Below are 23,668 nucleotides of genomic sequence, written 5' to 3' on the forward strand. Positions count from 1 at the left end.
CCCTCCTTTCAGCGCTGGCCCACTCTCTCCTTTGGGGCAGACACAACGAGGAGGCGGAAACAGAGGCAGTAGGGTAGCAACCAGCTCAGCGTTTCACTCCAAGAACCACCTCCATCTTCTTGCAGTTACTTTCCTTCCTCCCAACCACATTATTCTTGGAAGAAGGGAGGCCTTTGTTCTTCCCATCAGCTAATACCAATTGAGTGCTCTGGGCATGGTGTTCATCACGGTGGGCAGTTAACAGTCAACCCCTATTCACAGAGCTGGCCGTGGAAATGGGAATGTGAAATATAGGGCACCATGGGATAAGTGTTAGCAGAAAGAGCCAAGAGCAAACGTGGAGGGAATCCCAGGGACAAGCCGCCTGGTCAGGGTGCTGCTGCTTGGGAATGCAGAGACAGGAGAGAGTGAGCTGCAGAGCCTCTCATATGTTCTCTCGGTTGAGCTCACTACGAAGTAAGTCCCATTATTCAGATTTTGAGGAATAACATTGAGGAAACCAGGGCTCCAGGCATTTAAGTGATGTGCCCAAAGCCACCAGGCCCAGCACACATCACTTGTCAAGATTTGAACTCAGATCTTTCTGAATCCTAACCCACAGGCCTCTCCGGTGGGTTTGCATCCAGTGGAGGTAGGAGAATATTTTCAAGCAGAAGGCCTTGTGTTGGCACACCATGTGTCCCCCCTCACATCCCTTGGAGTTAGGCGTGCAGCTCAGGGCGATGAGGTCCCAGCCACAGAGCTGCCGTGTTGCCCCTCAGAGGACGTTAGGACAGTTGAGGAGAAAGAGACTGGCTGTCGCCTGCCTGCAGAGATGTTGCCGCCTTTACCTCCCGCGGGCATTTGAGGTTAGAGAGGGCTTCCTTAACCTTCCTGACCAGCCATCCCTGGGAAGCGGTCTCGGAGGAGAGGTGGATCTCACCCGTCTACCCTCTCAGTCAGCTCTCGAATCTAGCAGCACATTTGCAGGAGGCAAGGATGAACCTCCTCACTGAGGTCGTTGTGGGGTCAGGCCGAGGGCCACATCATCTTGGTCCCCCACACTAGCTAAGTGATGGGAAGGTCTATGGAAGGTGGAAATCAGCCCTGGAGACAACAAGGAGAGCTTCTGGGCGGCCGGTGAGGGTGGCAGGAAATACCCTGACTTAACAGAGAGGTTGTGCTCTGCTTGAGAAGATGTAGCAAGGCCTCCTGGAGAGAAGGTGGCTGTGGACTGGCCATTTAAGGCGCTCGGTCTGCCTATCTGTCTTCCCTCAGCCTGCTGCTGGGCTTTTCCCCACTGGCTTAGAAGTCTAGGTTTTTATTCTCTGAGGTGGACAAAGACCTGTAGCCCTCCTTTGAAGCATGAAGCCAAGCTTCCTCTCTCTGTCCTCCTGGGAGTTTGAATAAGTGGTGTGCTCATACCTGGGGCCACTGCCAGGTGCGGCTTCCATGTGTTGCCTATAATCCTTCCTCCTCCTTCCCTGGAGTAGAATTTTTGAGGCTGGTTGCTTTCCAGCCTTTTTTAAGCCACAAACTCGTTTCAGATTGAAATCTTAGTTGAAACCTTTAATATATAAATGAGTAAATGCTTTTTTATTTCTTTTTTCTTTTATTTATTTATTCATGAGAGACAGAGAGAGAGAGAGAGAGGCAGAGACACTGGCAGAGAGAGAACCAGGCTCCCTGAAGGGAGCCCGATGTGGGACTTGATCCTGGGTGTCCAGGATCACACCCTGGGCCAAAGGCAGATGCTCAGCCACTGAGCCACCCAGTCATCCCCACTTTTTTTCTTTTTAAAGATGGATTTATTAGAGAGAAAGAGCACGAGTGGGAGGGGCAGAGGGAGAGAATCTGAAGCTGACTCCAAGCTGAATGCAGAGCCTGACACAGGGCTTGATCTCACAACCCCAAGATGAGGACCTGAGCCAAAACCAAGAGTCAGACACCTCACCGACTGCGCCACCCGACACCCCTAAATGACTAAAGCTGTTTTAATTCAAGCTCAAGCTCTTTTATCCTTCTCAGTGGCCTCTTTGGCTGTTCACTGAATAAGGTTTGCAAACCACCCTGCTTTAGGCAAAGGAAAAAGGAGGTGACTTCCCTCTCAGCTGCCCCTGCAGCCTTTACGGGACGGCTTATGTTCTGCATGCAGTCTACTTTCCATATTCCTCTCAGGCAGACAGACTCACGAAGAGAGTGGTCATTTCCATGTCATAGTTGAAAATGAGTCAACCTACCTATGAAATTCAGGCTCTTGAATAAGTTAAGTTCCAAAGATCAGCTTTATGCTTCTACTAATTGCAGAAGTGGTTCTCAAAGTACTTGTTTGTGAGCCAGATCACCACGAAATGTGTGGACTTAATTTTAATTCTTTTTTTTTTTTAAGATTTTATTTATTTATTCATGAGAGCCGGGGGGGTGGGGCAGAGACACAGGCAGAGGAGGAGCAGGCTCCACGCAGGGAGCCCGACATGGGACTCGATCCCGACATGGGACTCGATCCCGGGTCTCCAGGATCATGCCCGGGCTGAAGGTGGCGCTAAACCGCTGAGCCACTGGGGCTGCCCAATTTTAACTTTTCAAAAAAAGATTTTACTTATTTATTTGAGAAAGCTGAGCAGGGAGCCCGACACAGGGCTCATTCCCAGGTCCCTGAGAGCATGACCTGAGCCAAAGCCAGACGCTTAACCGACAGAGCCACCCAGATGCTCCTAATTTTAACTTTTATAACAGAATTTGTTTTAGTGGAAGCTTACGGTTTCCACAAAGGTTTGAACTTTATAAAACACAGAAATGATTAATTCGGTCCAGCAAACTTTTCAGTTGAGAATCCAGTGTGTTCTATACCCTCGAGTAGATGTTGGACCGAGAGAGTCAAATAAGCAGAGTCTCTGTTCTTGAGGACCACTCAACTTTTCTGTTGTTTTTGGCCACGTTTGGGGAAATACTAGATTTCCAGTAGATTGTCCCACAGCTAGGGGGCCTCTGCAGTAGAATGAATAGAGTGGGCGTTTCTGCATGTGGGAGAGTTAAGGAAAGCCTTGCCGTTGGGGGATTGGGGGGTGCCATTAGAACTGGGCACTGAGGAAGGCAGACTGCTCCCCCCGAGACATGGGGGTGCTCGGGGAATCATAAGGAACACCGTTACTTGGAAGCACAGGATGGGAATGAGACTGGAGAAGCCCAGTGTGAACGTCCTGGATCATCTGTGGGAGAGTGAGGGTCACTTCTGGGCCATGGGGTGCAAGTAGGGAGTGCTCATATTTAAGCTTCAGGGAGCTCTCCCTGTTTTCAGGGGGATGGCCAGGAGGGAGGCAGAGCTGGACGCAGGGAGCCTAATTCAGGGGTTGCCATAGTCTGAGTGATGGAGGTTAGCACCGGGACCGGGGCAGCTGCACACCCCTGGGGCCCAGCTCTGTGGCTCAGGTCAGCCCTCCCCGCCCTCCACACCTGGCTCCCACTCCAGTCCACTCCTGACAGCCGTGTACTCTTCCTTCCTTGGTGTTTTTAAAGAACAAATTACGTTTAAAACTTCTGTTCTTACCCAGTCTGAAAAGCACACACCAAAACTTTTCAGTAGTAGCATTGAACAAGGTTTTGGAAGGTTGGGTCCTCGTAAAGTAGTAATGGCAGTTCACTGACGGCATGCATCAAAATGTTAACTATGAATTTGGGTTGCTAAATTTTAAATATAACAAAGTTTAAAAAAGTGCAGAGAATTACTATAAAATGTTTATGCTTATCCCAGCCAGGGATGATCGTTTTCGTTATGACGTATTTCCTTTTATTTTATTTTTCCAGTGGAAGATTTTAAAAAAAGAGGCAAAACATTATTCTTTCTTTTTCTAATTTCCTCTCCCCAACCTCCTTCTCCAGCCTGTCTCACTGATGTCCCTCTTCTTCCTACCCCCATCGACAGTATCTTTCCTTGCCACTTATTTCCCTAGGAAAATAAATCCAGCAAAAACTATTTTCTCCTTTATCCTTGTCTTAAAATGAGTCCAGCATCCAGGTTTTTGTCCATCATTTACTCTGAATGTGTGCTAAAGCCAGTGCCACCAACATGAGACTTTTTCTCTACAGTGTATAGCAGCCTAAGCCAAGGTACTCTCAAGAGAATGTCATCATTTGGGATGACCTTGGACATGGACTATGACATAAGGGAGGGATGTCAGGGGGCAAGCAGATTGAAGGGAACAGTTGAAGTGGTTGAGGAGTGATGTCAGGAGATGAAGAACCAGGAGCAGAGAAACTGGGACACTAGGGAGAACTGGGGGTCAAGGGGTCAGCAGAGCACAGTTGAGATTCAAGAGCCTGCTCAGATGGACAAGGAAATGCAAGGCATTTGTGGCCAGAGTGCCAGAATTTGGGACATTAAACACACACCCTTCAGTTGTTTCGTTTCAGTCTTCTTCACTAAAGTGCCTTAAGAGACAAATCAGAGTGCTAACTGCTGGTCTGCAATAGGCTTAGCTTTGAGGGAATCATTTCTCGGGTGACGGGCATGCCCTGTTGTGGTCCCTGCCCCAGCAGAATCCTTTGTTACCCACTGCTCTTCAGGCCTGAGGTCGGTTGTGGGTGATCCATGGCTTTGAAAGCCTGGTTCGGGTTGCCAGGTAGAGGATGGAGCCGGGCAGGTACAGTGTGCAAGTGACCTCTGGCTCTGTGAGGAATTCCAAGGATGTGGGCTTTCCTCCCTTGGACCTCCTGTCACCAGCTGCATCTGCAGTGGCGTCACCCAGAGCAGGTTCAATGTGTGTCTGCTCCGTGGCCCTCAGTCAGCCCCTCCCTGCGATCTCCTACTGAGCCCTGAGACGCGGCGGCCTGTCCGAGAAGGCAGCATGTGGCATGGTCTGAACACGGGGCTGCAACTCCAGAAATTACTCTGTCCTCTGAATTATCTCGCTCACCATTAAGTGACCAAGAGGCCCTCAACTGATTTTTTTTTTTTTAAAGCTCCAGGGATTTATTTTCCCAGCACATAGAACGAATGCAAGAGTATCGCCCACACATGAAGCAGCCTTTCCACGCCACTCAGAGTATCTACCCTGAGTCTCTAGGTCTGTATGTTCAGTCCCCCTGTGAGGCTGTCCAGTCCTGCCCAGAGGCCTCCCTGTCCTCGCAGCAGCGGAAGGGCATCCTGCAGACTTCTGCTACCCATGGACCATCATCATCATCTTCCTCTTGAGAAGATGGACCAGACCCCTTGTGGTCTGGAGCGTGTTTTGGGGAGTGCACAACTCCAGGCGGTACTCTGAGGACAGGAGGTCTTCATCCTGCCCTGACCTCGGCAGGAATACATCTTAGGCAGTAGACGTGTTCGTGTCAAGCCCGGGACTCGCACTGAAGAAAAGCCTGTACTTGCTGACATTGCGTCATGCCAGTAGAGCAGAAAAAGGCCTGAGATTGTCCGATTGTGTCCAGTCGTTGGTGACTAATTTACGAGCTACATGTGCTCCCTGGGGCCGTTTTCTTCATTCTCGCCCTGCTGGCCTTTTGTGATTTGATTTCTGAACAAGCCATTCTTTCCAATCTGCCATTCCTTCCAATAAGCAGAGAGCTTAAAGTTCAAGTTGTGGATTTAATTCTCCCGAAGAGTTCAGGAACTTCGCTGGGGCCTTGCTGCTGTCCACACTGCTCCATCCTGGTTGTATCACCCCTGGTTCCAGCCAGGAATGGGCCTGTCTACAGAGAGGCTTGCTGCACTTCACCCACTGGTGCTCCCTGTGCCCCTCTGCATCCCCCTGCTCCTTCAGACATTGGCCGTCGGGGCTCCACAGGCCTAGGAAGCCTGAAATGACCACCTCCTGGATTTCAGCGCCAGCACTGGGACACTTGGCCTGGCCCGTGTGGCATTCGGGAAATGATACACCGCCTCTCCTGTCATCTCCCGATCTTCACAGGGTTCCTTTGGCATTCGTGACACGCGCCCTCTCTCCCCAGCGATAGTTTCACTACCTTGTTTTTAATGTAACGGAGTTGAAGCTGAGATTGGAGACCAGTAATTTCCCGTGCTTGGGCGTGATGGAATTAGAACCTCTCGTCCACGGTGTGGTGATGCGGAACTCACAGTGTAAACTGGAGGCCTGAGTGCATTTACCTTTCTGTGTGAACCAACCCATACCTGGGTGGTCTTTTTTTTTTTTTTTAAAGAAATATTTATTTATGAGAGATACAGGGAGAGAGAGAGAGAGGCTGAGACACAAGCAGAGGGAGAAGCAGGCTCCATGCAGGGACCCTGATGTGGGACTCGATCTCAGATCTCCAGGATCAGGCCCTGGGCTGAAGGCGGCGCTAAACCGCTGAGCCACCTGGGCTGCCCCTGGGTGGTCTTTTTAAGGGCAATAGAAACCGCCTCATTCTCCATTTTTATGCCTTTCTAGAGAATTCCCGTTGTTAATGGGCCTCCAGTGTAGACTGTGCCCTAGAGTATCATAGTGCCATAGAACCAGGGCTCCTAAGCCTTTCGGGTCACCTGAGCCCCATATCAGACCGCAAGTTCACTGAATGGCCAGGCTGCGGGCACCATGTGGAATACTTAATGCAGTTCCCAAAGCAGTCCTGAAGGTAGGTGTTCATGTCCTCATTCTATAAATCAGGAGGTAGAAGCTTAGAATGGCCAGGGGACTCTCCCAAGGTCACAAGTCTGAATTTGATCCCAGGACTAGCTGCACCAAAGCCCAAACTACCTGCATGAGATCATGCTGCCTCCCCAAAGAATGCCGGTCAAGGATGAGAGCTCATTTCCCTGACTCAAGATGCTTCCGCATTGTCTCCCTCAGCTGAGCCCCCTCTTCACGAGTGTTTGAATTCAACAGAGCAGATGAGTGGTAGGAGCTGATACTCTGTCTGGAGCCAAACTTGAGTCTGCTGCCAGCATGGGTTCCTCTGGCTTCTCAGAGGAGGTTGACTTCTTGTCTCTTGCTGTCGCCTCCCAAGGGAAAGGGGGCCATGGTCAGAAGGGTGCCTCTTCCTCAGCACCCGGACCTAGCTGCAGCTGACCTAAATGCCAGGCTTCCTGGTGGAGTCATACCTACAGATCACCTGGATCCTCATCTACAATCTTTTATGATGCGAAGCCCCACATCAGAATTAAAAGAAACACTATCGACAATTATAAAATACTAAATATAACTAAGTACATTTGAAAATGAACAATGGTAAAAGCCTTGAAAATTTTTTCTTTGATGTGAATGGAGTCTTTGGCATTCGGAAATACAATAGGATGAATTAATTGCTACTCATTACACGGCAAGTCAGGAGAAGTATGAATGTGCCTTCCCTCCTCGGCTAATGCCGCTGCCCGACCGAAATAGCCCCCTTTTGTATTTACTCCTGCTTTCTCTACTAATAAGCAAATTAGAGATCATGGCTAGAGAAATTCAAGTGCCCTCCATCTTTTTCTCCCAAACCATCATAGAGTTTTGTGATGTTTATCTACTTAGGGGCTAGCGCTAATAATTGCAGAGGTCATGTGAATCCACACAGTGCAAGACTGAGAAACATCTGCAGAATGACTTTTTAGAAGAGTATTCTGTGTTTTTGTCTTTTTCTGAAAAAGTGATTTTGCAAGCAAATTGCTATCTTTCCTCTCTTGTATTATATTTTTTGTACTGCGAGGAAAAGTATATTTGGGGAAAACATTTTAAGAGCTGTCAAGAGTTTTTGAATCCAGGGTGTTTTTTCAACGTTACATATTTTCCCCAATGTATTGGTGGACTTCCCTATGAATAAAATAGATTTTGAGGCTTTACGTCTTAAACCGATAGCCCCTGAACCAACGGTCTGGAGCATGCTGTTCATTAAAATTCCATATTTGACAGCTATGACATTGTACACGCAAGCTCGTGTACCTTTGACTGTCATCTTTAAAACTTGTTGATGGTTAGTGGCGGAAAATTATGAGCTCATTGATTCCTCAAAATAATCAAAAGCTGAGGAAGCAGAGGGAAGTGAGACCAAGACTCCCGCACTGTCTGGAGGCTGAGGCATAAGATGTCCTGGAGTTTGAAGAGCACATTTGTGATCCCGCTGCCTTCCTGTCACGTATATTACGTGTAGGTACTTGGCAAACATCATGCACATTTAAACCGTAACAAGGAGGCAGTCTGCGGGGCCCAGAGGTATAGCCGCAGCCTTGCTCCGCGTCATGGAATATGAAAGCCTGTTTACTAAGTGACAATAACAGTTTGAAAGGCTTCAGGCTGAGGAGCTTATGCGTGACCCAGCCTGCCTCACCACCGCTGGCTGCAGTGGTGAGGCTGTTGACAGCATAGCATGCCAGAAATGGGTCAGGGACGAAAGTCAACTGGGTACTGAGGTCTGCATCCCTAGGTGCAGTGTTTCATCTGCCATCATTCCTCGGTCAGACGGGCCATGTGTTTTAGCAACCCCCCTACCCCCCACCCCACTGTTGCATAAGTTATTTTCCACATTTCAGGTCAGGGGCTTGAGTTAGGGTTCTGTTGGTAAAGGGAGATTTGCCTTTTCTTTCTCCATCCCCAAACTTATTTGGCTTTTTGTGGCCTCATTCTTTGTAATCTTAGGGATGGAAGGACTTCAAACCAGTAATGAGGATCCTTGTGAAGCTGTCCATGCTTTTTGCTAGGACACAGTGTCCTTGTTCATGCATGCTCTTGTAGACACACTCATCGAGAGAATGTCCCATAATCTAAGACATCATAGGGGTAACTCGGTATTGACTTAACAAGTTTTCAAGATAAAACAGCGTGCTCAACCTTTGTGAATCTCATCCACATTTCAGAAATGTTGATGTGAGAACATCTGAAAATAAAATTACTCTGGTATACAAATGTAGCTGATACTCTTGAATTTGCCTTAGCATAGTCATTCGGGTAGATTAACAACCCCCCCCCCCCACTTCCTCCTTTATTCTGGGGTGAGTGGTAAGGGTGGAGTGGAATGTCTAAAAGTCCAGCATATTAGACCAGAGTGACACAGAGAAGCAATTTACTCAGGTCGGACACTTAAGAGTTATAATTTCTTGAAAGCCAGGCATATATCTCTAGGCTGAAAATGACAATTTAGAGGCCCTTCCATTGAAATCTCTCAGCTTGGCATCCTTCCGTACTCCCATTTCAGATTAAATGGGTCTACAGCCAGGCTCTTGGTTCTGATTTTGAGATATCACTGGCAGTGCTTATTATCTGCAGGGCTGCTTTTGTTTTTTTAGACAAAAAATTTTTTTATCCTTTTAATTTTTAAATATATATTTTAGATAAAGGAGGAGATGTTATTAAATGAGAAGGTAGAGTGTCTCCACTTCAAAAGGTAGGAAATCACGGGTATAGACATTTCAGTCCATTTGCAGAAAATTGCCTATTCTCAAATAGCTAGGTCAAGTGCAGAAAGAACCTCTACTTGAGATAAAATTTCCTCTCCACGCTTGGCTTTCTCTCTGTTAGGATAGGCAGCCAAAAGCTGCCCAAATTCTGACATCTTGCTATCATTTCACCAGTACTCTCTGGCTTTATGTATTAAGATGTATTTGCTTATAAATGGAACTCGTGCTTATAGTGACAGAGCCAGAAGGGCTTTGGAGCATAAAGTATGAGTCTTCATTTCAGTGATGAAGAAAATTAGAGGGTTAGGTGACGAGCTCAAGGTAATGCAATCCATTAACGTCAGGCAGAGTCCGGTTTGGAGCGACATCTCCAGACTCCCCTTTACTGGGATGGAGCGAGTTGGTGAGGTGGGAAAGATTGATTTGCTCTCCGGCCTTTGAGCATTTGTTTCATTTGGGAACCTCCTGGATGGCTGGAGTCAAACCTTGGAGCCTCCTGGATGGCAGGGTAGTAAGAGTCAAACCTTCTTTATTTAGCGAAAGAAAATGGCCCTGTCCTGATGCTGTGTGACCTAAACAGCAAAGCTGGTGACATTTCTCCTTTCCTCATTGACTGATTTCCTTGTTTTTTGTTTGTTTGTTCTTTTCCAAAGATTTTTATTTATTTATTCATGAGAGACACAGAGAGGCAGAGATACAGGCACAGGGAGAAGCAGGCTCCCTGCAGGGAGCCTCACGAGGGACTCGATCCTGGGACCCCGGGATCTCGACCTGAGCTGAAGGCAGATGCTCAACCACTGAGCCACCCAGGTGTCCCAAGAACTTTTCAGTCAGACTAGCAAAGGGGAACATCTCCAGCACCTCTGGTAGAATAAAAGCAGGCTATGGAGATGTGGGCGACTCCTTTCCATTCACACCTGGACTTCCAATTCTTGAGTTCCCTCCACCGGGTGTTCACAGACACACACTGTGTTTGGGTGAGTGGAGTCACCCCTGTCATCAGCGTCTCATGAACACAGGGGCCACTGATGGACTTTTGGAATACAGCCAGGCCCGCGGCTCTTACTCCTCAATTTTACATCAGCCAGACCAGCAAGGAGTCTGGGCTGCCACTGTCCCGGCTCCCTTGGCTGGCCCCTCGACAAGTGGTCAGGATTGTTCCTTGTGGTGGAAGGCGCCTGTGGTTATATTTGTGACATTACTTGAGCTCAGAAGTCACCTCGAGGACATTTATAACCTCTCATTAGGGGTTAGGTGGCTTGGGGGCTGGCGTACCAGATGACGGATCCAAAAAGATACCACACCAGGGCACTTGTTTTGATGTCAAGACACTCCTGACAGAGAAGGATGTAGTAGGACTGGAGCTGGGTTTTCTGTTCATTATGCCTAGGTCACCCTCTGTGGGGATGATGGGGCAGGTGGCAGGTGGGGCCACGGGACCAGCTAGGAATAGATTGGTGCTGAGACGTGTGTGTGTCAGGCTCAGTTTGGCTTGAGGGCATTTGCACACCTAGTCAGTTGATTCCACTGACATCAAGATAAGTCTTTTTTGGGCATCTCAGTATCCGAAATGATTTGGCTCTTTAAAAAAAAAAAAAATTACAGAGGGAGGTAGCCTTAGGTAGAACATGCAGCAGATTAGCAAGTGGAGGCTCAACTCAAAGAATGCCATCTGAGCAGGGGGAGCAAAGCACCACGCTAGTCCCCGGAGCCATTCTGTTGGGGACCAGGAATCCTGCAGGCTAACTGGCTCCTCACAGTTTCATTCACCTGCAGCACATGCCCTTCAAGACGATCCAGTGACCATGTACAACCCCAAAAAGCTGTTACATGAGACTATTTCTCTTTCTTTTCCAGTTGAGGGCCAGAGAAATGTATAAAATTCAAAATTTTATGCAAGTGTTAGGCTCTTTTCCAAGGGTTAATGTAAGGTTTTTTAAAATCCACATGGGGAAAAATTAATTAATTAATTATTAATTAATTAATTAAAAAGAAAGAAAATCCACATGGTGTTCCTGGCAGTTACTGGGCCAAGTGGTGTCTATACCTTGAGAGCACCTAGTTTGATCTTTTTTAGAAGCCCCTAGTAGTTATTTTGTAGGTTTGGCTTTATCATTATAATTTTAATTTCTCCCTCTGGCCTAGCCTCTGGCCCCTTCAGCATGCTTGTCCCTCACCTTTGGGTAAATCTGTAAACATTGAAGCCAACTCTGGCCTGAGTCTTAGACCTGGTGTCTTAGCCTGAAGTTTCCCTTGACCTTCACTTGCTGTCTGACTCTGAGTGGCATCTGTGGCCGGGGATCCCTTTATTTTGGTGCCACCATTTTGTTCATGTTCTGGTGGAGTCTGGGCCTGGTATAGATTGTATAGACCTTCTGTGAGCACCCAGGAACCGTGACATGTCTATCAAGCATGAAGTTCTCTCTGCCTGTACCATCAGGAACACGTACCAAGGGTCTGACCAATTCTCTGTCTACATTGGGGAAGCCACAGAACCAGCTCAGAGGGGTTGGGAGTAGGTTTTGAAAGGGGTGGACTGGTTGCTGATTGCCTTTCTAGATCGTTATCTAGGTCCTACATTCCTGCTAAAATGTGGAAAAGACCCATAGCCCTATGCATTCCCCTGTACCCGATATTGTGTGTTTGTGTGTAAACATATATATATTTTTTAAGTGAAGAAGAAAAATATCCCTGCCTTTCTACGCAATTCTTTTAACAAATTGTTTATTGTTGTATCCAGGTAACAAGCATGGTAAGTATCTTCACCAAATTGAGTATTCTGTATTTTAGCTGTGCTTGGCAGACTTTTTGGCTAGCTTTGTGTTACCAGCCTTGGCTTTTCTAGAAAAGACCCACATAAGAAAGGGAGAAGCCACCTACCCAGTAGCATCCCCCGTGTCCTTGGCCATAGAGAGAACCCGTGTAGCCTTAGACCCACGGTGGGGGTACCTGAGAAAGCATGCGCCCCCGCCAGCATGCTGCTTGGCCCCGTCACGGCCTCCCACCTGCCCTGCTGCTTCTGAGCCTCCCCACCAGGTGCCTGCGGGCCTCGCATGACCCCAGCAGCTCCTGGACTGTGACCCCTGGGACAGCGCACACAGACGGGTCCTGCCCATACCCTGTGGCTGGTCCTACCCCAGATCCACAACCACCCCTCTCCCCTCTCCCTCTTCCCATCTCTATGCTTCAATGCAGGGCCTTCTCTCCCCCCCCCCCCCCCCCCCTTCCCTGAGTGTGTTAAGTAATTGGAGAAATCTCCCTTTGGAAGCTGGAAAAATAAATAACATTGTCCGCTCTTCTCAGAAGCTTCCCATTCTGTTGAAAAACGGATTAAAACATCTTTTTTTTTTTTTAAACCTTGCCACTGGGCCGTCTCAGTAGAGGTTCAGAGTTGCAGTGGGTTGAGTGTGTTTTAGCCTTCTGGCTGTGTTTATTTATCCGTGCATGTTTGCTTCTCCGGCCTCCTTTGTGGCTCTGTATTTAGTCCATGTGCTCGTGGCTGTGCCTGTTGAAGCTGCCTGGTAGCCGTGTGTTACGTAGTAAGTCTGTGTGTCCCTGTCGCCTTCAAGGATCAGACTGCCAAGGATAAGGCCCTGCAGCACATGGCCGCCATGTCGTCCGCACAGATCGTCTCGGCCACCGCCATCCACAACAAGCTGGGGCTGCCCGGGATTCCACGCCCCGCCTTCCCAGGGGCGCCGGGGGTAAGTCACAGCCGTCCAGTGGTGGTGGCTGTGGTGGCCCCGAGGGGGGCGGCCCCGGCGTGCCGATGGGCAGCTGATGATGCGGCTGCACGGTGGTGGAAGCGCGTAGGGAGGGAAGGGGCTGGGAGAGAAGGAAGAGAAAGCAAGAGACCAGGATCCTTGGGCCCTGCAGACATGGAACTAGGTATCACTTTGCTGGTGCCCTTCTGTGGCGCAACCTGCTTCTGCTTTATTTATGTATTTGTTTTTTCCTGCCCCTTGCTCTCCTTTCATGTGTCCTCAGGGCCCCTTTCAGGGAACTAAACCCAAGAGGGACAAAGTATTCTAATACTGTTTTCTTTTATACCTACTGAAGGCTGAGGGGTTTTAACATTATAATCTCATTAATCTTTGCAGTCATTTTATTTTATTTATTTATTTTTTAAGATTTTATTTATTTACTCATGACAGACAGAGAGAGAGAGAGAGAGAGGCAGAGACACAGGCAGAGGGAGAAGCAGGCTCCATGCAGGGAGCCCGACGCGGGACTCAATCCCGGGTCCCCAGGACCACACCCCGGGCTGAAGGCGGCACTAAACCGCTGAGCCACCCAGGCTGCCCTTGCAGTCATTTTAGATGCCTCTAATTATTATTGCCATCTTTCTGAATAACAAGCGAGTTGAGGTGATTTGATCACCACGCATAGTGCCGGCAGGACTCAAACCCAGGGCCTCCCAACTCCCTTCGCTGCCTCTCCAGCAGGGGGTCACGCACCAGATGCCTCAGGGAAGCTCCCGGCAAAGGACGCATCCGCATCGCTTCTCGGAGCTCCTGGCCTCTAACTCAGAGTTTTGTCCTCTCCTGGCCGGGCCGTTGGTGCTTTGAGCTGTGGAAGCAGAATGTTACACAGGGAGCATTTGAGAATGGAGGGAGGAGGAGAAGGATGGGTAGGTGCATGGATAGAGCCGTCAGATGGAGTCTGTGTGAGCCCCTGTAATATGCTCACACGCCTGTTAGATGTAAGGAGAACACAGAAGAGCTGCTGCCTCGTCCTACCCTCGGGGTCATTATCTAGAGCCCTGGGCTGCTAGGCCAGGGATGCAGGTTGCTATTGTGTTGCACACCGGTGACCACATCTGCATTTGGAGAGGGTCACTCTGGAGCTGATCGATGATCTGAGCCCACCGTCTTTAGCAGGGCTTGCAACGTGTAGACATCCTGAACGGTGCTTAGGTGTGAACTCCTAATCCTGATGCCTCTTGCATTTTGCCTTCCAGTTCTGGCCAGGAATGATACAAACAGGGCAGCCAGGATCCTCACAAGAGTAAGTCTGGGGAGGGGCTGGCAGTGACAACAAGGGTCTGGTCACAGCAGAGCCTGGGTGGTGTTTCTCTGGGGCCAGAATGCCTTGGGGCTTGAAGGAGAAAAGAGATTTAACCTGAGATTCCCCAAAGTCATCTGCCTTTATCCTCTGCAGCCAGTAGTGAGAAAGAGACCGAGTAGGCCTAGGAGAGGTGTAAACAGCTCTCCACCACCTGAAGTGTAGACAATCCTGCTGGTGTTTTCAGGGCAAGGGAGGCAGGCCTCGTAAACTGGAAGCTGAGGGTAGTCTGGAGATAAAAGCAGAAAGGAAATCCTGCCCTCCTGTTTTCAAAAGAACCTAAGCTGTTGGGCCAAGAGAAGGAGAGCCCAAAGCCTGTCCCAGACTGTGCCTGGGAATGGTGACCCCTGACCTTGGTCACTGCAGGGACCAGAAGAGACTTTCAAATAGATGTCACAGCTTCTGGGAATCGGGCTGATGTCTCTCCAGCTCATCTCACTGAAAGGGCGTGAGGCTTGATGGTTGGGTTCCCAGCACCATGCTGGACCCTCTCAATCAGAGAGAGCAACCGTCTTGTCTCTGTCCTGGCGGAGCTCTTCTGGGCTGTGCGACCACCTGCAGGCAGGGAACCTTTGGGGGGTGGGGTGCAGGTTGGGCCCCTAGCCCTGGGAGGCCAAGGCCAGACACGGGGAGCAGCCACTGCTACAGTCTCGATTTCTGACTCCACCCCTCCCTCCCCAGCGTCAAGCCCTTTGTGCAGCAGGCCTACCCCATCCAGCCAGCGGTCACAGCCCCCATTCCAGGTGAGTGTCCAAGGGTCTGCCACTCGGAGGAACGTCCTGCGCAGCCAGCAGCCGGGCCCATCGCTTTGTTCCACAGTGGCATATCCCCTGTCACTGCAGTGCCAGGGGCACCCCCTCCTCCCCCCTACCCTCCTTGAGCCTGGGGCTCAGAAGGGTCACAGACATGTTCAGTCCCCCCAGTCACCTCCCAGGAGGTTTTTAAAGAAAAGGGAAGCCAGGGGCGCCTGGCTGGCCCAGTCTGTAGAGCATGCCACTCTTGATCTTGGGGGTGTGAGTTCGAGTCTCACGCTGGGCATCAAGTTTACTTAAAAAGGAAAAAAAAAAGATTTGGATATGTCCAATTTTTTTTTAATTTTTAATTTATTTATGATAGAGAGAGGCAGAGACACAGGCAGAGGGAGAAGCAGGCTCCATGCACCGGGAAGCCCGACGTGGGATTCGATCCCGGGTCTCCGGGATTGCGCCCTGGGCCAAAGGCAGGCGCCAAACCGCTGCGCCACCCAGGGATCCCGTGGATATGTCCAATTATATCTCAATTAAAAAAAAAAAAAACTGAAAGAAAAGAAAAAGGGAAGAAGCCCGATCACTTTCACCGGGGATCCTGGGTCACCCTTGGAAGGGGAAGTTACTGTGGTTCCTTCTTCATCATAAACAGGCTGAATTGGACAATTCAGATCTTGAGGGCCGCTAGGGTATTATTCATGCTTCATTACATAAGTGGGTTTCGGTTCCTCACACCCTTTCCTTAATGAAGAGCTTCCAGAGAAGCTTCGACTAGGAAACGGGGATCTGGCCGGCCCACCTGCTTCCTCCCCACCCCCGGGCATGTGGAGCCACTCAGTGGAAGAGCCCCAGACAGGCACATGCGTTCACACACTGCACTCTGTTCCAGGGCCACCGAGCCTTCTGAGAGAGCTCTGCTGTGCTGGTGACCACAGTCTTAAGGAAGGAGATGGGCAAACGCAGGAAGCGTTTCAGGGGATCCTTGTGGGATTCACTTTAGGCCCTTCAGCCATGCCGGCCTTGACCCCACCCAGCCAGTCCCCTTGCCCGGGAGGAAGTGTCCTCCAGCTCCTAACCTGGGCAGGAGTTGTCCTTGTGAGGAGCCACATAGCATTGTGCCTCGAGGGTCCTTGGCCAGAATCCCACCACCCCCTGACTTCATTCTGCCCCTGGACTCTGGTGGAGGGGGGCAGCCTTTTTGCGGGGCCCTGCCCCAGCGCTGGCCTCAGGCCCCAAGGGGAGGCACCTGCTTTAAAGATGATGCTTGGTCTTTTCAGGGTTCGAGCCTGCATCAGCCCCAGCTCCCTCGGTCCCCGCCTGGCAGGGCCGCTCCATTGGCACAACCAAACTTCGCCTGGTGGAGTTCTCAGCCTTCCTCGAACAGCAGCGAGACCCAGACTCGGTGAGTGTGCTGCGAGGCGTACCTGCAATCCCATTCCTCTTCACCTTCTCACTCCTCTGCCTTCCCTGTCCCCCCCACCCCCTCATGCCTGACAAATAACCTGGGCGAAAATGGGCCTGGGGAAGAATAACCAAACTTTCACTTAAAGAAAAAGGTATTTCTGTTGACAAGTTGGTAGAATTTTAGAGCCGAATATTTATGAATGCTGTGGACCACAAACGCCAGAGAATGTGGGAGCCTGAAGGGGAAAGACTTTCACTGGCTCTTGTTTTTAGGAAATTGTAGCAGCAGGTGACAGTTACTAAACCCTGACATGGCTGGCACCGTGCAGAGCTCCTTACAGATGTGGTCATGTTTTACACCCGCAAAAACCCCGTAAGTGTCGGTACCGTCGGACAGATGAGGAGACAGGTTAAGGAATTACTCTAAAGTCACACAGTTCATATCTGATAGATTAGAGATTCAAATTCATGTCTTTAAAAACTCAAGTCTAAGCATTTAGCAGTTGCTCGGTGCTGCCTTTGCAAGTCTTGTCTTTTCTCAACATAGCGAGTGGCTCTCTCTCTTTTTTTTTTTTTTTTTTTTTCTTTTTAAGATTTTATTTATTTATTCATGATACACAGAGAGAGGCAGAGACGCAGGCAGAGGGAGAAGCAGGGAGCCCGATGTGGGACTTGATCCCGGGTCTCCAGGATCAGGCCCTGGGCCAAAGGCAGGTGCTAAAGCTGCTGAGCCACCCAGGGATCCCCGCGAGTGGCTCTCTTCTTAAGGGAGCCCTAACAAGCTGGTATTTCAGCAGTTTGATACAGAAGGTGATGCTTATGACCTCAGCACTGGTTACATTGGCATCTGGACTCTGTCATTTTTCTTCTTTTCCATCTTCCCTGCCACATCCAGTGCCCATCACGCCATTGTTACCCGGCCCGGCCCATCTCTTGCCATACATGTGTGAGCACCCCGCCTTCCCACCCGACCAGCCCCAGACCCTTTCTTCACTCCCACTCCTTGGCTGTTCATCTTAGCGTTGCATCTGTGTGTGGGTGAATCCAAGGCAAAAATGCAGGAATCAGGAGTTTGTCCTCGGGATCCTCACCAGCTCCCTTCCCTGCACTCTGTCTCACCCCACCGCCCTGATCTCAGGGGCGACCGAAGCGCAGAGGTGCCAGGCTCTGTGTGTTCACTGCCTTGCTGTCGCTCTGTCATCGGGAGAAACTGTCAAGGGTGAGTTCACCATCTGTTGTGAATACCGACATACCGAACAGTCAGGACTTCTCTGGGCTCTTGGTACTGCAGCTCAATGGAAAGCCTCTGACTGGGGAGACACCACAAGCCATCCCCGAGAGTGAAGACTCGGGGCAAACTGTGCGTGGACCACTATTTCTGTCTTTGAATTGTGAACTCTGTGAGTTTCTAGAAAATTAGAGCCTGTTCCAAAATTAGGAGAAAAAAATGAAGAAGGAGATGTAAAATCGGTCATTGGGCCCATTGAGGCAGGTTATTGGAAAGAGTTATCGCTCTTCTCATGTGGCTGAGCGGTTTTATAAGAAGGGTGATGGTGATGGCATAAAATCCTTCTCCGTGAGAGGCACTGACATGTAAACAAAAAGATTACCCTCCTGAGTCTTTGTTTCTTGTTCTTTTTGGAAAGCATAGGGGATTCTTTGGCCAAAGACTGGGTTTCAGCCCAGCAATGCTTTTCACTTTGCATAACTGGTGTTGGTAGGACACTTCGTTGCTTACAGAGAACGCCCCGGCTGATTATTTCATTCTGCCTCTGTAGTACTGTTTCCCTTCCCCATTTTACAGATGAAGAAACTGAGGTCCAGAAGCATTCAGCAATTTAGGATGTTTAGCAAATAAGTACAGGGATCGGGAGCCCAAATCTATTTCATTCTACTCTTTCCACCACTGTAAACCACCCTGGATTTCGAAGTTCTCTCTCTCCAGTCTATACATCTCCTGTGGGAGCAGATCTCTCTCTTTGATTACCAGTTTTTTAAAGAACAGAGCTCCGAGGCACCGAGATGGTAGTTGTTTCCCTGGCTGAAAGACGATAGAATATTTTATCATGATAATTTTTTTTTTTTTTTTTTTTTAATTTAAAAGGCCTATGGCAGCCCCCCTCTGGCAGCTATCCTCTCCGGTTCCAGACCTGTCAGGGCCAGGAATGCCCAGTTCCTCTTTCTGTTGGGTGTGTTTATTGGGCTATAGATTGTGAATCACTGGATTCATTCAGTCCAAGTCCATAAACACTGATGAGCTCCTGCACGTGTGTTCAGGGCACCACCCGAGGAGGGGCCTGGTGCTACACAGGCAGGCACCGTGTCTGCCCGCGTGGCGTGTGACGTCTAATGGGAAGACACACACAAAGCACCTGCCCCCCACAAGGTCATTGTGAAGTGTAGTGAGTGCTGGGAAGGAAGAGCACCGAATGCTGTGAGTGATGAACGGACAGGGCAGGCTTCTTTGAGGAAGTCAGCCTTAACCCTGAAAGGCAGAGAGGATTGACACAGACAGGGGAAGAATAAAGGAGAACATTCCAGAGGTGATGACTCTGGAGTATATGAAGCGGGAGGTGAAAGTTGGTGGATAATTCCGTAAAGGCAGCCCCCCTCCCACCCCCACCCCCCTGCCGGCTTCCTTGGAACAGAGTCCAGATACATGTTTTATACGTGTTGAGGATTACCTGTGATAATCTGACTGGTTCAACTGGATTTGGCCTTTTACCTGATGAATGAAGAGGTTTGGCTCTTAAAGACTCGACTTGAGTACATGACTTCAGAGACCCTGAAATAAATGCAAAGCCTAGTGTGAGTCAACACCCTTGGCCCTCTTGAGGACATAGTGATACTTTAAGGGAGCATGAGTTGGGGATTGAAAGAAATTGGAATTCACTCACAAACAATTTTTAAATACTTCCTACATGGCAGCCACTGTTTCAGGTGTTAGGGAGTCAACAGCAGAGGAAACTAATCCTTATTCTCATGGAGCCTGCGTTCCAAAGAAGACATGAGAAGTACACACACGCACACAGTATGGAAGGTGATGTTAAGTGCTTCTGTGGAGTAACAGCCCTTCTTCACAGTTTGAAAATTACTTGCTCTTTAGATTAAAAATGTGTCATTTCAGAAAGTAATAATACCTTCTAATATATAAGTTGGTGTTTCCGGCTCGTATCATGATTTTAAAATTAGGCCTGTCAATACCAACCAAAGCTCTATCACTATTGTGACATTATGTTGTCATATTGCAACTTCCGTGTCACTTTTGATGTGGCTTCTCACCTTCCTATGTTATAAACACTTAATTTTGGAGTAATACACAATTGAGTTAATGTGTACAAATAAATATATGGGGGATTGTGAATAACGTCACGTGAATTTATTTCAGTAGAAATGTGAGAGTTTGAAGGATGCTTCTCAAAAAAAGAAGAAGAAGAAGGATGCTTCACATGGAAAGAGGAAGTGGTTGGGGGAACCTGGGAGAAAAAGGTGATTGATTAATCAAAATAGGGAAGAATTAGCAAAATTATTTAAAGCACTGTGACAGTGTCTTAAGCACTAGCTTCTCCAGTTCCATAATGCATCGTGCTTTATTTTGCAAACACAGGGTGATGTTATAATGAGTGTGTAATGGCACTTTTAAGACCAAAATCACACTGAAAAACTTGTAGCTTGTGGATGGCTTCTTTGGCTCTCAGGCTTTCTGTGCTCCTCAGACTTTAATTTTACTGTACTTTTGTTCCAACTGCAGGAAAACTTAAAGCCATCTAAAGTGAATTCAACTGGCACCTTTTAACAAAGTTGGATATACGGCATTTAAAATTTGACATCAGACCTTAAGCTCGTTAATTTGATATGGAAGCCAACAAAGCGATACATAATTAAAGTCCCTAAATAATTTCACCTCTGTGTTTGGATTCTAGTCTTTGCGTACAGACACACACACACATTTCCCCCTACCTCCTACTAAGGACTTAGGCTCTTTGGAGTCAGTGAGGTTATAGGTAATGGTGACAACACCCAAACAAATTAATGAGCTGGGTGCTGTGCTAGTTTTTCATTCGTGATCTCTTTCATCTCTGTCACTGCCCCGTGAGGTAGGTAATTCTATTCCTTTTTATGGAGGAGGCCTGGAGAGATTGCTGGCTTAAGCTAGTCAGCGATCATGGCACGAATACACACTTGTGTAGCAACAAAGGCAAGAGGAAGACCCGGTTCGTCTAGTTCCCGGGCCAGGGTGGCCTCCCTGGTACCACCCATTCTGGAAAATCACTCAATTCACGACGTAGGTCCCCGTTGCCACCACTGAAGACATCTTCAGGACTCTGCTGTCCCTGGCGGTGCCAGCACCCGCAGCACTGTGGTGGTGGTGACAGCCGGGACTGTGCATCAGTTCACGTAATCCCGGGACACAGCCTGCCCCGTGTTTGGGCAGTCAGCTGTCGTTGGAAACAGGATTGCGGCCCAGGTCTGCTGACTCTGCAGCCTGGGATTATGACCAAAGGGCCGCAGGATCCATTTGTATCTGATGAGTAGCCGGTTCGTTGGTGTAGTCTGTGGCCTGGCCGGCTGTAATCCGTAAGGAGCTAAAGGAAGAGTCATTTGGGGGATGAGCGGCCCCTGCTGGCTCTGCAGCGGGGACGAACCAGACGGCGGCTTTTCCCGATTGGTGGTTGTTTATATTGGTGGAAAACCAGCAAGGCAGTCCCTCTGTTACCTCTGGCTCCACTTGAAGCTAAGAGAAAAACAGCAGAGGGTGAAGAAAGGAAGGGAGGAAGAATCTAAACAACAAAGACTATTTTAGAAGTGGTTAGTAATGCCAGCAAATACACTTTTCTACATGATTTCGGTGTTACATATCCCAGGACTTCAAGTGTTGAGCACAAGCTCCCCCACCCAGGGTGGGCCATTTAAAAGCACCTTGCCTGAAACCTGGCCAAGTCAGGCAGCTGCTCCTTGCAGCCGATGAAAATCTGGGCTCTCCGTGTGTGCATGGGGAGTGGTTTTCCTGATAAAGCCCAGCAGAATTTCTCCAGCCCTACCCTGGGGCACAGCAGGTGCCTCCAGCCTTCCTGCAGCCCAGCCCCATGCTGCTCCAGGGCTGGCCACCCCCTGCCCCTCCCCCTAGCCCCCCCCCCCCGCCCCCCTGCACTGGTCAGGCTTCCCAGGCACAGGGTTGCACTTGTAATGCCTGTGGTGTTCTGGATGCCAGAACAAGCAGGACTGTAAGCAGGAAGACAGAGTGTGCATTTCCTTAGGTGGGAGTTACTACAGCCGGAGACAAGTGCGGAACTGAGAGGGAGGGACAAGGAAATTATTCTTTTGAGACTTCACAGGAGCAGTGTTTTGCAGAAAAAAGAGGTGAGTTCTGTGATGGGGACAGGAACAAACCTGATGAACAGGGAAGGCACAGCTCGGCTCAACTCTAGGAAATACCTTTATGTGCTGCAGCAGTAACGAGGGTCGCCAGCACTTCCTGAGCTGTGTTCAAAGCACCATGTGCCAAGCATGTTGACGTGGATACTGTTCTTCTCCGCAGTCTGTCAGAAACATGAGGGTACGTTCATGAGGATCCATCGCCAGGAAGTGGCCGTGCCAAGGTTGGGCTCCACTCTGTGTGCTTAACCACCTCCCTGGACTGGTGCAGAAATAAAGAGATTATTCAGACAGAAAGACAGCTGCCTTCCAAAGTGTGAGCTCCCTCGGCACAGGCTGGATAGCCCAGTGCCCTTCACCTTGGGTGGAGAGCTGGGCTGGGTTTCCCCTGAGCACCTTTTCCAACTTGTGGTGCTGTGATTCTCCTCAGGGTTTGGGGCAAAGAAGTGAAAGAAGCAGAGAAGGTTTCCACCTGGACTTTAGGATGCATCTCCCACCATGCTGTAGTGGCGACATCTGCATTCTAGTGGAATGAGAGGCCTGGTCTCTGAATAGCTGTGTGAGGTTTGGGGCAAATGCAGTCAGCCAGACTCTGCTCTGTAGGTGGGCATCAGTGGTCTCACTGTGTTGCTCTGACACTTACAGTGAGTAGCGTCCCTGGACACGTCGAGGACTCCACAAATGTATTCGAGACCTGAACATCTTGTAGTAATGTAGCAGAAAATCAGGCCAGAGACATGGAAGGGGCCAGGCTTGAGAGAATATTCTCACCAGGTGGTTTGGAACCCTCTTGAAATTATTCTTGAAAAACCAGAATAATTTTTTTTTAATTAATTATGATTTAAATATGTAGTAAATTCACACAGTCCAAAATCGATAAGCATAACAGAATGGAGGGAGACTTCCCTTCCTTCTAACCACAGTTACTAGATCCTTGTGAATCTTTCCAGATATTTTAATACATATACAGCATAATGTGAGTATATATTCTCCTACCTCCTCTTTTGAAGGAAAAGATGTGGTCCGATGTGTGTTTTGGGAAGATGACAGTGGCAGCAGGTTAGAGAGTGGCTGGGGTAGGGAAGTGACACTCCGGTCCAGGTATTGGGTGGCAAGAACCAAACCAGGGCAGCGGCCTGGCCGTGCCCAAGGGGAACAGAAAATAAGGAATGTCGGAGGGGAGAGAGATCATGCTGATAAAACTAAAAGGCTTTGGGGGACCAATTAGCTATGGGAGGAAGAGCGTAGTGGAGATGACTGTGTTTTTGAGACCAGGGATGGTGCTGAAATTTGAAGAGCCATGTAATAGAGAAGGAGGCAGGATTGCTAAGAACTCCCTGTGTGATAATGCCCTTGCCTCTTGTCAAAAATAAACTTGCTGAAATGGGTATTTGAAACAGAGCGGCTCAGGAATCCGCTCATAGATGGCTCAGGAATCATCTCATAGATGGCAGGGTGGAGATTTGAAGTTTGAATCCAAAGCCCATGATTTGAGGAGTTCGAGGGGAGCAGCATTAATCACCATTTAGGGAGATCTGCACCAAGTGCTCTCTCATGGATTCCCTCACAGCATGACACGGAGGGGGCCAGGAGTGGAGTGGTCATCGGAGAAGAAGGATGCCTAACCCCCCCCCCGCCCCACCTCCCCTCTGGGGACATAAATGGCAGGCCTCTGAGGGAGAAGGCACAGTAGTTCTGCAGGTACATCCTGCACATCACCTTACTCTTTTCCATGAAGGCATCCGGTTAGTGTGGCCCCAAGAATGATTTAATTTTCATATTTTTATAGCTT

General features: G+C 49.1%; 1 protein-coding gene and 1 long non-coding RNA gene across 11 annotated transcripts in view; both read left to right on the plus strand.

Annotated features, from left to right (window-relative positions):
* TEAD1 (TEA domain transcription factor 1) overlaps positions 1 to 23,668 on the plus strand; it is a 269,130-nt gene that overhangs the window by 196,867 nt on the left and 48,595 nt on the right. For 9 of the 10 annotated variants that reach the window (XM_025459518.3, XM_025459522.3, XM_049099154.1 and 6 more), the window contains 4 exons: positions 12,856 to 12,990; positions 14,247 to 14,293; positions 15,032 to 15,093; positions 16,374 to 16,498. In XM_025459518.3, the coding sequence (XP_025315303.1) occupies positions 12,856 to 12,990; positions 14,247 to 14,293; positions 15,032 to 15,093; positions 16,374 to 16,498 (369 nt within the window). Of the gene's footprint in view, positions 1 to 11,914; positions 12,039 to 12,855; positions 12,991 to 14,246; positions 14,294 to 15,031; positions 15,094 to 16,373; positions 16,499 to 23,668 lie in introns of those variants that run through there. The other variant, XM_049099157.1, reaches the window with a different exon arrangement.
* Positions 17,129 to 20,403, plus strand: LOC118351773 (uncharacterized). Its single transcript, XR_004807710.2, has 2 exons — positions 17,129 to 19,989; positions 20,252 to 20,403. It is a non-coding gene; the product is annotated as an uncharacterized LOC118351773 (long non-coding RNA).

Source organism: Canis lupus, chromosome 21 (genome assembly GCF_003254725.2).
Source record: "Canis lupus dingo isolate Sandy chromosome 21, ASM325472v2, whole genome shotgun sequence".
NCBI lineage: Eukaryota > Metazoa > Chordata > Mammalia > Carnivora > Canidae > Canis > Canis lupus.